The sequence below is a fragment of the Anticarsia gemmatalis genome, chromosome 25 (assembly GCF_050436995.1).
Source record: "Anticarsia gemmatalis isolate Benzon Research Colony breed Stoneville strain chromosome 25, ilAntGemm2 primary, whole genome shotgun sequence".
Taxonomy (NCBI): Eukaryota; Metazoa; Arthropoda; class Insecta; order Lepidoptera; family Erebidae; genus Anticarsia; species Anticarsia gemmatalis.
In genome coordinates, this window is record NC_134769.1 from 7,328,736 (window position 1) to 7,343,830 (window position 15,095).

The 15,095-nt window shown below is 32.6% G+C and overlaps 2 protein-coding genes and 1 long non-coding RNA gene across 6 annotated transcripts in view; 2 read left to right on the forward strand and 1 right to left on the reverse strand.

Moving 5' to 3' along the window:
- Nucleotides 1–2,437: 2,437 nt before the first annotated feature.
- LOC142983988 (facilitated trehalose transporter Tret1-like) lies at nt 2,438–5,759 on the forward strand. Its single transcript, XM_076131251.1, has 3 exons — nt 2,438–2,664; nt 3,643–3,778; nt 4,393–5,759. The coding sequence occupies exons 1-3, from the start codon at nt 2,641–2,643 to the stop codon at nt 5,664–5,666; spliced, it is 1,434 nt and encodes a 477-aa protein (XP_075987366.1). The 5' UTR covers nt 2,438–2,640; the 3' UTR covers nt 5,667–5,759.
- A 186-nt stretch (nt 5,760–5,945) lies between these two features.
- The window catches only part of LOC142983969 (trehalase-like), a 66,800-nt gene continuing 57,650 nt past the window's right edge, over nt 5,946–15,095 (reverse strand). For all 4 annotated transcript variants that reach the window (XM_076131205.1, XM_076131206.1, XM_076131203.1 and 1 more), the window contains exon 14: nt 5,946–9,735. In XM_076131205.1, the coding sequence (XP_075987320.1) occupies nt 9,606–9,735 (130 nt within the window). In that variant the 3' untranslated portion in view covers nt 5,946–9,605. The remainder of the gene's footprint in view (nt 9,736–15,095) is intronic.
- LOC142983970 (uncharacterized) lies at nt 13,354–15,049 on the forward strand. Its single transcript, XR_012960122.1, has 2 exons — nt 13,354–13,707; nt 14,836–15,049. It is a non-coding gene; the product is annotated as an uncharacterized LOC142983970 (long non-coding RNA).

Below are 15,095 nucleotides of genomic sequence, written 5' to 3' on the forward strand. Positions count from 1 at the left end.
GTGATAACGTGAAATACTCTTACGGAAATGATAACGGCGCAAAATGTTTAAAGATAAACGTAGGTGCTTTTAAGCTGTCCTTATTTTACTATAGGTATTTTGGCTTATTTGCCGTTTCACCCTTAAACTGTCTAAGACGGTTTTGCAAGTCGCTAAAGTAAAGACAAAGGAATAAAAAAATCAGAGAAAAAAAATACATATTGCATTTGTTGGACTATGACAAAGGGTTTTTTTTACATATTATACGTATAATCACGCATGGTACCCATAGGGGTAGGTAGACCAAAAACGCCGCTTGCTTCATTCACATTTATACATCTTGTTATACAGGACTGCCGGTTATGAGTACCTGACTTTTTGAAGGACATCACCGATGAAAGAGGTTTTTTCAAAATTATTTATAAATATAATCAAATGTTATGGCAACAATTTTTTATACATATACCTAACAAATAGAATACATTTCTAAACTGAGGAGACTGAAACGCGGGTGAATGCCGGATAAACCGCAGTCAGACTTTCCTTAAAAACTTTTTATAAACAAAAAATAAGAACACAAAATACGAAATCTATAAGCACGATTCAACACCCATTGAAATCGCTGAAGGGCCCACCGAATGTCATCTTAAACACAATTTCCACCTGAAAAATAAGGTGACAAAGAAAATACCCACACTTTCGTTTAATTGGTCGGGCCTGAGTGGGCCCTTGACCTAGTGGCCCCAAGCTTTGTGCTCGTGCGAATATCATAGAGTCTGCAAGGCTTTTCAAAGAGGGTTATCATTAAATTTTTGCGAAATAATAATCCTGGGCCGTTGAAATGTGATATTATTGACTTATTTTTTTATTCTTGGTCGTTTTTCAGGTTTTTTTGTGGGTTAATTTGAAGTCTTTTTTGAAGGAAGCTGTGGTTTTATAACATTTCAAGGTAATTCATTCGTTATTTCATTGCAAGTAAGTATGCAAGTTTGTAGAGATTGTTTAGTTCATGTTTTAATTACCCCCGAGGCACGATGTTTTTGCTCATATAGATTCCTATGTATACTTTTATTGTGGGTTAATGAATGAATCAAAGGAATATTTGATGAAGTACGTTCCGTAAATATTCTAATGGCCGCCGGTTTGCACCCTGTAATATAAGACTACCAGTATAAATGCCGAAACATGGATGCTTTTTACACCGCTAACATCTTGGGGTATAACAGAGATGATGTGATACATGCGTATATTTTCCTGAATTTCAGAAATCGTCGATACGATATTCACAGCTCTGATACATATCTTTCACAAAGCAGTTTTATCTGTACACACGGTAATCTGTGACGAGTAGGCGTACAGATCGATGGAGTTGCGCCGTTGCAACTTGCTTCTCTACAAAATGCACCTCCTTATTTTATAGTTATGTATCATAGCAATACTCTTTACCTACTTACCTATAGAGACGGTCTCATTAAGGGGTGTTATAGGGCATATACAACAAACATTAACAATATACAGACTGCTTTCGGCCATAGTGACCACTTCTACTTCAAAACTATCAGACGTTGATGCACCCTAAAATGGCGTTTGTGGCAAATTTTTGCATAGACCTCTTAGGTGAAGAGCGGGCAGGTGAAATTGCCGCCTGATTGCTACCTTACCTTCCTACTTGTATTCCCAGTTGTCAGCCCGGGGAATAGTGTTAGACAGGACGACTGGGAATATACCGATAAAACAATAACAACATAACTTTTAAACTCTCGCGTTGCATGTTTAATGTATAATAGAATACGGGAATTAAAAGTGAGTCAGCCTGCGACCACGGCGAGTGCAACCTGCGCCGAAACGTTAGGCATTTTAAAGGTAAAATGCCTGTTCACGTTAATTCCCGTATTCTATTATACATTAAATAACAACATAATTTTAATTCATTATAAGCTCGGTTATCGCACAAATTACAACCAAAAAGTTAATAGAAAAGAATGGCAGTGATTGTATTTCAATATCGAAAAAAGCAAGCATCTTTGTTTATCTTATGACAAATCTTTCATTTGGGCCCCTATAATATATTATTGTTATATAGGGCCCCTCAAATTAAGCCACGGGACTGTACAACCAACAATGTTTTATTCATTTATTAATGCAGAAAAAATAGACAAATAGTCGCAGTTAAAAATGCAACATCATCATCATGTTATAACAAAGATAATTTAAATTGTTCAACAAATAGATAATTGAAGTTTGCAAAAGGATTTCTGATCAAAAAGTTTCCGTATACTTACATAAAAGAAGATTTTCTTCTCATTAATAAAGGCGTTATAAGTATATTCTCTCTCGTTCTAACTAAAGACAGTATTATAAAGGTAAATAAAAGATAACATTGTTATGTTATGTATTTATTTTATTTAAACTATTTCAATGTTTGAGAGTAGGAATTAAATCCATTTGACATATAAGTTTCTCGGTAGCATGTCATATGAATCTGCTGTAGAAATTATTTTGGTAAAATTGAGAACCTTCTCCTTTTTTTAGTCGGTTAAGTCGGTTCCAGTTTATTGAATGGATTAGATAGCAAAATATTATATACTCGAACTACATAAAATAGGAGCTTCAAGAAAAGTGTTTTGTATTTTGAATTTTATGGACAAGTAATGTGTTAAGATGGTTAAACCTTTTGTGAAACAGGTAATTAAAATTGTATATTATTATTTCAAAACAGTCACATTGGTTATCAAAACGGGAATTAAAATATATTTGCATACAGCCAAGTAGTTACTTGACTCTGCCCCACATGACTATTGGAAGAAAGTGTGACTTAATTTATATAAGCTTATACATCAAATAATATCTTGTTCCCGGAATAGGCCATTTCTGAGATCCTAACAAACTTCTTGTCTCATTCATCCATTTCGTCACACAAAACCGCTGATAGCGAGTATTACGCATCTCTCCTTTTTAAACAACGTCACTGCTAGCGCACTCTCTCCCAGAATTTCCATATTTTTAAAAGCTTTTTTTGGACTTACACCCCTTTTATAGGGTAAAATAATCCCAGATCTCTTTACATAATAGTTTTTTCAATTCTATAATATTTTTTGTTATTCATCGTTTGTCTTTGGACCTGCTACCCATGAGTATTTCACGGACCCACAAGGGGTGGTACTCCCGTTTGGAATCTAAATCATAGATTCTCAACCCTTTTATTGACTACCATCGTCCTTTAGAAGTTAACGCAGCATCTCCATTTAGGTAATTGTTATATCATTTTATACTTATATTTTGTCTTTATCATTGGATTTATGGATCTGCTACCGCCCCCCTCGAAGACCTCCAAAATCAAAATCAAATAATTTATTCATATAGGTCAAATGCTGACAATTATGATAGTCAATGATACAGAGAGTGAATTTACCGCCAGTTCGGAAGGTAGGGCCAATGAGAAGAGCTGGCAAGAAACTCCTGGCCACTCTTTTTAATCGCCAATTAATTTTAACAATCTTTCTATTAGGTATAAATCTTTGATGATGTAAGGAGCTGCTACCAACACTACCGAACACACATAGGTCATAATATAAATAAATTAAATCAATATAAGGCTCCAGCGTCCATGGGGGGTCGCCATCACCCCTAAATACAGTTGATTAATCAAAATACTCTTTTCAGGCATGTATAGTGTCAGGAGTACTCCTGACGATGGTGGAGGTCGGCATGTGTCTGGGGTTCACCACGTGTCTGCTGCCAGCACTCCGGGATCCTGACTCCGACATCAAGGCAGACCTGGCTACGTCTTCATGGATCGGTAATAATTTACTACGTTCTTATATAACTTCACTCCTATTATACCTACCCGAAGTTGTAGGCACTGGTGTAACCCAGTTGTCGCCATTAACAATGTTAGTACCATGTAATAGGGGGTGAGCTTGTTGCCATATACTCGGCACGATACAAAACTCCGGACACTATTGAGAATAATCTAATAACATAATCAATTTGTTACTTGTCAAATCTGATTTTGCGTAACTGAAGTCAAAATTATATCTCTGACATATTATTATACCCACCCAAATAAGTAAGTCTTGGACTGTAAAGGTGGGTATAATATATGCCAGAGGAACGGAGCATGGGTGAAGCATGGACCGAGCACCAATTTCTTTCAAAAACTTGCTTGATCGAGGCTCGTAAGTCAGCCCACACTACCTGAAACTGTGCTCAGCTTGTGCTCTCCACGTGCTCGGCTCTTCTAGCTTAGACCCACCTGAGAGGTTTTCTACATTATAATCATCGCGTCTGACGGTAATAATATGGGTAGATTCCAAGAAAACATTATTTTAATATTATATTCTCTTTTTCACATCATAGTGCTATTAGTCTTACCTATCCAAGCATTAAAAATACCGTCACGTTTTGTTTCAGCTGCAACATTCGGCTTAGCCTGGATACCCGGCTTCTTCACATCATCCTACTACATGGATCGATTCGGAAGAAAGATCGCATTTATCCTGGACATCATTCCTGGCGCTTTAGGCTTGATACTAATGTACTTTTCGACCAACGTGTACGGCTTGATAGCTGCCAGAGCTCTTGAAGGTGTCACAGCAGGATCTACATCGATATTGGGAGCTATAGTCATAGGAGAGTATTCTAGTCCAGTATACCGAGGAATGTTCCTCAATTTGAAGACTGCAGCACTTTATATGGGAAGTGCTATAGCCCATTTGCTGGGGAACTACTTCCACTGGAGAACAGTAGCACTCGTGACCTTAATCCCTTATGTTGTGAACTTCGGAATAGTCTGGATGTGGCCCGAAAGCCCTTCGTGGTTAGCTTCAAAAGATAGATTTGAGCAAAGTGAAAAGACTTTTTACTGGTTGAGAGGAAAAAGCGAACAGTCTACCAAAGAGTTGAGAGAAATGACGAAAGCACAGCAAGAACGAACCAAACACGAAGAAATTAGTTTCTCAAACAATGTAATGATATTCTTTAGAAAATGTCGTAGACGAGACTTTGTTATGCCAGTTATTATTTACTTCTTCGCTGCAGTTTTGTTGGAGACGAGTGGAAGACATATTTTCCCTGCTTATGCTGTGCAGATCATTGCTGAAGTGTCGGGGTCCGAAGCTTCATTCTATTACACTTTATGTTTAGATCTCTTAGTGACAGTTAGTGCATTCTTTTCATCAGTACTGATCAGAATGTTCAAAAGAAGGACTCTCTTATTCACGACAGGGGCAGCAGCGTTTATAGTCATCATGAGTGTCTGCCTCTATCTGTTTTTGGTTTCAAGATCAATCATTCCAAATATTTCATGGATTCCTATGGGTTTATTTGGAATGTACTTAGCTATTGTTAATTTCGCGTGTGCTCCAATACCATTAGCGTTAGTTGGGGAAATATTTCCTCTAGAGCATAGGGCTTCAGGCACGACTATAGCTGGCCTTTTAATTGCTCTTACAAGTATAATCACTTTGAAAACTACGCCAGTTATGTTGGCGACAGTCAAAGTGTATGGAACTTTTACAATTTTAGGTGTAATTATGGCCATTTCTTTAGTTTTCTTGTATTTTATGTTACCTGAGACGAAAGATAGGACTTTGCAGGAAATTGAGGATTATTTCAATTATGGAGTTTATAAGGCTGATGATCGAGTGGAGGATAAGGAAGCTGGGTCCAAAATGATTGAAGGATGAAGAATAGGACTAATTGTATGTGATATGTGTATTTCGTAAGTGTATATTTATGTGTGATAGTATTGTGATTATAGGAATAAAATATGATAGATATAGAAGTTTTATAATATCGTTTTGTTTCATTTAATTTTTCATCATAAACCTTAGTTAGTCAAGCATAGAAAATCTATTTAAGTACTCATTTATAAGTTGGTCAAAGAGCCATCTATCGGAATGATTATACAGCACAGATTGGGATCCAGAACCATCTATCGGTTAAACAAAGAAAAATAACAAAAATAAATTATAAATCATATTTATTTGTCAATTCATACTAATAACTAATACACATTGGCATCGACGTCCATTAACTACAGAGAAAATAGCTAAGGACATCGAACTATCGACACATTTACCTAAATAAAAACATTTTCTAGGAACAAAGATTTGCCTAAATTGATAAATAATTATAAAAAACAAATATCTATCACAAGCAGTTATAATCGAGTTTGGTAAAACGATTATTTTGCTAACAATTGCCGTATCTTACTACAACATCGTTTATACCCAAAGAAAATTGTCATTTCGAGATCTGAGAAACCCCAAAGTGATATTTTTCATAAATTATTTAGCATTTTGAGAGCACCGTGACAGCTTTCTTTGAGTTGCCATTTCTTACATTTTTACAGACACACACCAGCGAAATAGTATACTTTTCAACCCTCTTCTAAAACATTTTTGAAACTGATTGAACCTCGTTTCTCTACCACTATCGACTACCGACAACCGGCTAGCTATCGACATTTTGACATTTAGAATGTACTACCAAAATTTTCTTACGACACCCGTCAGAGGCGCTGATCAGATTTTCATACAAAATTTCTCGAGTAGTAGATAGTAGTAGAGAATCGAGCTACAGTTCTATAATATATCTCCTCAGAAATTATATTAATTAATATCATTTCTGTACCTGGTGCTTACACATTATGCAACATAGCAAAGCTTACTAGATAACACTTTATTGTATGGTGCTATACACGTTTTATACATGCTAATTAGCGTTGTAATATTGATATAAAATGTTATGTTATTTAGTGTGCATGCACCATAAGACAAATGTATTATTAGAGGGCTAACACCTATAATATAAGCATTTTTCTACAGTTTCACAAACTCAAATAAGATTTTGATCATCACATCACATTTTGTAAAAATCTACGCGTTCAGAAAATATTATTTACTTATTTTATTCTGTACAAGATTTATAACAATATTGCGATTTGAGATGAATAAAGGTTGAATTATAGGAATTCAGAGGGCTATGACGCAAATACAACCAAAGAATATTAGACCGCCATATAGCTTTTCTATGTTCTGGATAAACTTTGTGTAGAAAAAAAATAAGACGAATTGAGAACCTTCTCCTTTTTTATTAGTTAATAATGCCAGTGTGGCTCTACCAAAAGCGCATTTCGAAAGAGTTGCGAACATCATTTCACGTTATTTTATTTAATATAAAAATCGTTGTGTTATGTCGTAAGCGATTAGTAAAATATTTCTCAGTTGTATCTTCGCCAGAAGCCATCCATATTTTAAAGAAAACATCTCAAAAGATTTAGCAATAAATAGAATTATAAAAATTAACTAACAAAATCACAAATACTCGCTAAAAATATGTAAAAAAAATATTTTAATTCACATAAATATTAATATGGAGATATGCGTGTCTATGTCATGATTGATAATAATATTATAAACAAATCTATGTTATTTTAATGACTTAAGCTATTTGGTGACCGGCACCGATATGTTGAAGCTCATTTTTCTTAAAAACTAAAGTGATTTTCGCTGAGATTTACCGCTTGTCTACTAGATGGCACCACTTATCATATTTGCGCCTTTGTCAAAATGGTAAACCTTAGTACCAACTGGCGACATCTAGTAGCTTGATGCGTATTTAGTTTGAGAAATGGTCTGCAATTCAGATATGAAAACAAATAAATTGATACAAAATTAATTTGGTAACTTTTATTGAATCAAAAAGTAATCAAAAATACGTGAACAATGTCATAAATATAAAATTTAAAGGAATTAAACTGATTACGAGTGCGTCCAACAATTTATTTCATATCAACTACTTGCAGCAAAATTATTGGTATTCTGAAACCGCATTTCTTCGAAATATAAATGCATTTATACACACATGTACACAAATATGTACACAATACACAGTAAAAATTAAAAACAAAATTAAAATTGTCTACTTACAAACTAAGGCTAGCTAATATAACTAATAATACTCTTTTAATACCTATATTTATAATAAAATATTGACTATTGACTTTGTTCAAGATTACAAAGATATACAATATTTAATCGAGTCTCAACGAAATAAAATAAAAATAAAGCACGATATTACCAACATTATCATGCATTATTTCATTACAACGCCATCTATTGACGCTTTTCGAAATCTTGTCGAATAGACTGTTTGCCAAATGGCAATACACAACGTAGTGAAAGAATTAAGCCATAGATGGCGTTAGTAGGTATGATTTGAGATTTATTGAGACCGATAATGAAGTTAATAAAAAATAAAAATAAGAAATGCGATTTCAGAAGCCTAAAGATCAAAGTATACTATGTATTGCTTTACAGAAGAAAAATTGAGCTTCTAAAATACGTTAGGTTTTCTACACATGAGACGATTTTTTCTGTCGTTAGTTGCGCGACCGACGAAGTTCTAATTTTGCACTGATATATAGCAGTAATAAGATGACATAATTCTTGCCAGTTTAAACATCATTTAACTATTCAATAAGTAGTAAACATTTTTGAAATAAGGCATTATAAACTCGCGACTAATCGCAACAACTCACGACAGTAATTAAAATAAACGACTACACATAAAATTGGATATTTTTCAAACATGTCTACTTAATTTAACTTAACCTAACTAACGTTCAAGCGATATCTTTCTATAATATTTACAATAAGTTTAAGTTATGGTGCGATTACTGACCAGCGCTATTATTTGATAAACTTCTGACAAAACTACCTAGTTAATTTAAAAGGATATTAGTTGAGTTTCTATATTCAGAATTTAGACTATTTATAGCTTATATTAGCAAACCTTGGCATTGTGTTATTTCCCAGAAACAAATACATTGTCCTTTTTATGGTATTAAACTACACTTGAAATAAACATATTGTCCTAAGGTGTCAAACCACAATATTCTGATGTATGAACTCAACATTATTCCCTAAAACTACATATGACTTCATCATAACATTTTCCTACTAAACAAATGACAGTAATATTTCGCAATAATTTTAACATTTACTTAGAATTAGAAGCTCACTATTATCCTTATTTGTTTTGTGCGATTTGCGATTTTTAGTCGCACGTGTATATTATAGTCGCAAGTCAGTATCGCACCTATAACTTAATTCACAGCACTGTAAGAACTGGTATCATACAAACGCCATTTTGTCGAAACTTTTTAATTGTCTATTTTCGACTTTTTGTACATTTAAAAGTTAGATTTATAATTTTTAGAAGCCCTACTTAGTACTCACAGGGGGTGAGCGAGAAAAAGAAACTTATGCGTTACATAAATTTTATGGACAATTTCATTAAATTTTTTACTTATTTTTATGTAGGTATCAATTATGTAGAATTAAACATATTTTAGTTCGGTCCGAGTTTTTAAATCGTGGTTTCTTATATAAAGGAATAACTCTGACTGTTTGACATATAAATAAATAGCATTTGAGATAGTTAACAGATTAAGCATAGAGACTATGTCAATTCAATAGTGTCAAAATTATTTAATTAAAATCATATCGTCAATAAATTATTACGAAACTTAAATTGATTTTGAGTTAAGTTTAAAACAACTTCCATTAACTGAAGTTAACTTACTCTCCATGGTACTAGTAGGGCCGAGGTAGGTATGTTCATCGCTGTCGCGGGTTCGATGCCCCGTTCATGCTCCTCAGCTCGGTGTAGGGTCTTCGGGACAATAGCTTGTAGTCTTCTCCGCCGCCCAGTCTGACGTATTCTTTGCGTTTTCTGTATACCATCAATCTGTAATTGGAAAATATTGATTGTGAGTAGAATTATTATAGAACATATTTTTTCGAATTGAATAACCTCCTCCTTGTTTGAAGTCGGCTGAGAATATTTGAAAGTAAGACTTTTAAAACTTCATGAGGCCTTATTTCTACACTTATATGTTGGTTTTCAAAAACAATTTTCTTTATAATAACATATACATTTACATTCTCACATTTTTTATTTTGCTTTTGACTGTACCATTTCGTAATGCATAGTTGTAATAGTCATTATTTGTGAATGTTAAATAACATAAATACTTATTTATATTTACTAAATAAAAAGATAAATACATAAATAAATAGATGTATTACTGGTTCATATATGTTTTGACAGCGCGGTGTGCAAAATCTACATAAGTTTCAATAAAGTACAACAAAGAATATAATTCTACAAATATTTGTATAAATTATTTATATAAATATTTGTAGATTTGTAGATCTTCAAACAATTTATTGTGAAAAATAACAATTCATCGTGCGATAGACATTAAAATGTAGAGTCGACGTCAAAAGTATGTGTCATTTACAAAAGCATTTTTCAATAAAAAATTGCCAAAAAATGACAAACTATCAAGCTTTCTCACTGCTGATGACGACTGTCAAAAATCTTTGAAAATGACAATCGTTAGTGCAATACTCTACAGTCGTTACTATCGAGTATCGAGAGTTTGACATTTGAAATGTATTGTAAAAGTAGTACCTACGGCGCCCACTTGAGGCGTTGATCAGATTTTCACACAACATTTCTCGACAGCAAACAGTTGTCGGTATTCGATAGTAATAAAGAATTGCGCTGCCGGACCCAAAATTTAATGAAAGTGTGACTATGCATATATATTCCAGACGCTGCCGCGCTGATTGTTCATAAAAACACACTTATCATACTAACTAGATGTAAGCATGATAGTTATAAAGTAAGGCTTAGAACAAACACCTGTTATATCAGTTTCCTTGGCTTTATCTTACAAAACTAACAAACGACATCGTTGTGTTCTACCCTTATAGTAAACAAAGAGTTACATAGATTTATATAGAGATTTGTATTTTATGAGTTTTCCGGTATTTTGTAACCATCTGCTATCCTAATAGATTTTTAATAGATAATTTTCTTCCTTCTTGCAACAAAATTTTTGCCACGGTGGATTTTGTAAAGATATGGAAAAAGCCGTAAAAGCTAGGATAACTCGTTAGTTAAATATAATCAAACAACTTAGTACCTTGGGAGAATTGGAATGCACTATTTAGTTGATAAAAAAAATTATAAGTCTACAGATAAGTGACGTTAAATAAACTCAATCCTATTTTTTTATCCTATTTTGTGTATCTTCGCTACCCACGCAACTCACTCACTAAGAAGGCTTTCTACATAGTTACCGGACTGTATTATATTATATAACAACTTAGTAGCATCTTAAACGAACTTTTAACTAAGTTACAAAAAATCTTCCAGAAAGTAATTAATAAAACAAAGTAGCTATAACGTGACAGAGCTCGTATAAACAGTAGTAAATATTCACAGTGAGTGCACGACACTGCGAGTGTAAATAAACATATTAACGATGCACATTGCTCATGTACCTTCATAAATAGTTCTTAGACATGTTTTATTTATAAATAACGGTAGAAAAACTTCCACGGAGAAAAGGGATTAGATAGATTATCTTAGAAATAAATGCATAGTAATATTATTTATACATTAATTATGTAATGCAAACAATACATTTAGGCTTCGATTGCTTAACGTTTTGGCAGATAATAGGAACTATTGTTAAAAATGTTCAAAAGTTGTATATATGTCGCAGTAAGATAGATAAAGCCGTAACATAGTTATATCCCTAGGGATATAATTATATGCCGTAACATAGTTATAATGAGAGTTTGAAGATGTCGCCGGTACCCATGTCGGTTTGCCCAAAACTTCTTCTTTATAACTATATTACGGTATATAATTATATCCCTAGGGATATAACTATGTTACGGCTTTATCTATCTTACTGCGACATATAGATAATATTATCATTGAAGATTTTTCTTATCATAGTAAGAGAACAGACTACATAAGTTGAATGCAATAATGGCCTATAACCGAGTGGTGTTAGAATTCGCCAAAATGACTTTTCGACGTCATAAAAAAACACTTTTTCTAATATCGTAAAGAAATCTTGCGTGTATAAAAATGTACAGGAATACCTAAATTAATAGTGGACTTAAGACTTAACCCTTCTCTTATAACGAGTGTATTTAACTCAATTGTAGCTAGATTCTCTGCTACTATTGAGAATCGACAACCGGCTAGCTGTCGAAAATAAATGTATGACAATCGGTTCAGCGCCTCTAGCGGGCGTCGTAGAAACAATATTTGCAGTACATTTTAAATGTCAAACTCATGATACTCGATTGTTCCAATTGTAGAGTATCGTGTTATTCGGCAGTGGAATAGTAATGGAGCAAATAAAACATTCAGTAATAACACCGCCTTTTCTCTGATATAACTATCCGTAATAACTGCAGTAAACTAATAAACAATCTAATACAAAAACAAACAAAGAAAGCAATAAACAATGTAATAACACTGACACACGAACAGTGCAATTAAAACTGTCACACGTGTCAATAAATATATACACTTATCTTATGTACAGCGTGATGCAATTTATACGAATAATTATAAATTATTATTGAGATATACTTCGTTTTTTTTGTAAGGTTGTTGATTGAATTCTAAATCATTTTTAGACAATTTGATGTGTAGATTGAATACGTATTAATATGGTCTAGGAAACGTGTAAAAGTTAATCAAAAACATTTACGAGAGGCCAAGTCACAGTCAGAAACTAGTTGCAATCCAATTCAACTTTCTTTTGTTACTAATGAGCTGTACCAGGTTTATTTTCCGATTGTATATTGATAGAAGAATATAAGATTGATAAAAAAAGATGTATAAGAAGAAGTATGAGTTTAACTTCGTCCTATGCTATAAACTCATAAGACTATCAATAACTAAGAAAGAACAACAGAAAAAAATATATTTTCTTTTGCAAAACTACTCTCAATTTCCAAGCTACGTATGTAACCTCCCGTTCCATAAATGGTCCAATCTTAGGCCCTCGGTCAGCGTAACAATAGCCACTGGTGACCTTGACACTGACCTTCAACGCTATGAATGCAGCCGCAACAGGTAATTGTCGCAATTGACACGCCCAATGCAATAAAGTACTTCAACCATTTCCGTGAATGATACCTATTTTTAAATGGCATTTTATTTTACTATGCAATAGTATGGACTACTTTCAAACATCCTATATTTGTTTCGTATTTTTTTATTCTATTTTTTATATTTATTTTACCACATGAAACTAAGTACAACTGCATTTAGACTGCTAAATAATTATGTACCGGTGTCAAAATTTAGACTGAAAAATAAATTCATAATAAACATAAAGTAGTAAAAATAGTTAGCTTTGTTGACTTAATTGTAGAAAATCAATAAAAGTTAAAAAAACTTCAAATTTTAATTTAGAAAAAAGAATTGTTACTTTACTATAAAACAATAATCTACACCGTTTCTCATTCCAACATTCCTCGCATTCATACAAAACAAACCCCATATCACAAACCTAACTATAAAATTACAAAATCTATCCAAAATATTTTCAATCAGATTAACTAACAACACACTGTAGCAGTGGCAGAGAGAATGATTAGCACCGAATTATACGCGCAGCTAACATCTTGCTGCATTCCAACAGCAGTCAGCACGCGGGCTTAGTATCCGCGCGACTGTCCGACAGCCATCACGTAGTACACTTGTAAATATTTAATTAGAATTTTGAATTAAATATACGTATTTAAATGTGTATACAGCTTTTATTAGATTTAATGAAAGGATTTTCTTATTTGATTTGTAATGTATCTTTTGGTCGGTGGTTGAGTGGTTATTTTGGTAAGTTTGGTCTTTGTTTTTATTTATTCGTTTTTGTATGATTTTTAAATGTAAAATTAGTTAAAAAAGTGTTTTTTTCTTGGAAATTAATGAGTCATTAAGTTAACATTGCTTATTCTTGCTGTATTTTATGTAATTTTATGTTTCTATGATTTATTAATCTGAAAATTACCCCAATTCGTTTTCGATCACTATTTTGATCATTGAATTATTTGTTTAACATAGTTAAATATGTTTTCATCGTAATGAGATCATTAATACAGCCTTTATAACACAAATAATTAAATAAAGTAATAATGAAGTATTTATTTATAAGATATATGTAGTTCGCGTAACACTATAAAACCAACATACTTATTATTTTCATAAGTATAATTTATGTAGCATAAATTATTTCACTAAGTTATTTTCCCTTCATACTTAATGACATGTAGTTAGTGATTTGCATATGTATACCGGTTAATTAATAATAAATAACTACTTATGTCTTATATACAAAGACACAAATTAAATTTATTAGGCATGCAAGGACTCTGACGTTGTCTTTTGTTTAAGCTATTTATAGAGTATTGTTTTGTTAAATTTAGTACCTTTTATTCTTAAGTTTTAGTATGTATGCCATTGTAGGCAAAGATGATTTTCTGAGTTATTCATGATGATTTATTTCAATGAATTAAACAGCAAGAAAATCAGATATCAATAATATTGAAAGGTTTTGCTACGGATTTATTCGTTTATAATTACTTTGATGAATGAAGGTGATTTAAGAATTTGTTGTCATGAAATTTTAGAGAATTCAAACTTAATTTGATTATTTTGAAATGACTTTAATTGATGAACCTTTCCTCAAATAGTAGTCATGTGTCCTTACCCAGGATTTAAACTAAGAAAAACATCTAAACATATTCTTAAAAGCGAAACAGACAAGACTACGCATAAATAATATTCACTTACATAAACATACCATTAAAAAAGTTCAACATAAAAAAGGTTTCGCAAGAAGTCTATCAGAAAAACTGATCAACATTTTTTTTACCCACAATGAGTCATCAAGTTTCTACTCAAACCATATAAGTACGTAAAGCGATTGATTTTTTCTATGTATAACAATTACTTTTTTATTTCCAGATATCCTGAACTCAAGGACTTAAAATCTGTTAGATCATTACGTTTAAATACTGGCAGGTGAACAGTACAATTAGTTTTTAAGACGGGCTAACAAGAAGATTATTCTATTACAGCTTATGGTTTGGTTCAATAAAAATAAGAACTAGAAATTAAGGAATCAAGACGTTTGGTAAGAGGTAATTTTGATTCGATTTCAATAAATTTATTCCCCGTTTTGCGTTTTATTTTATGTGACTAACAATACGACTAATTTAGCGGAT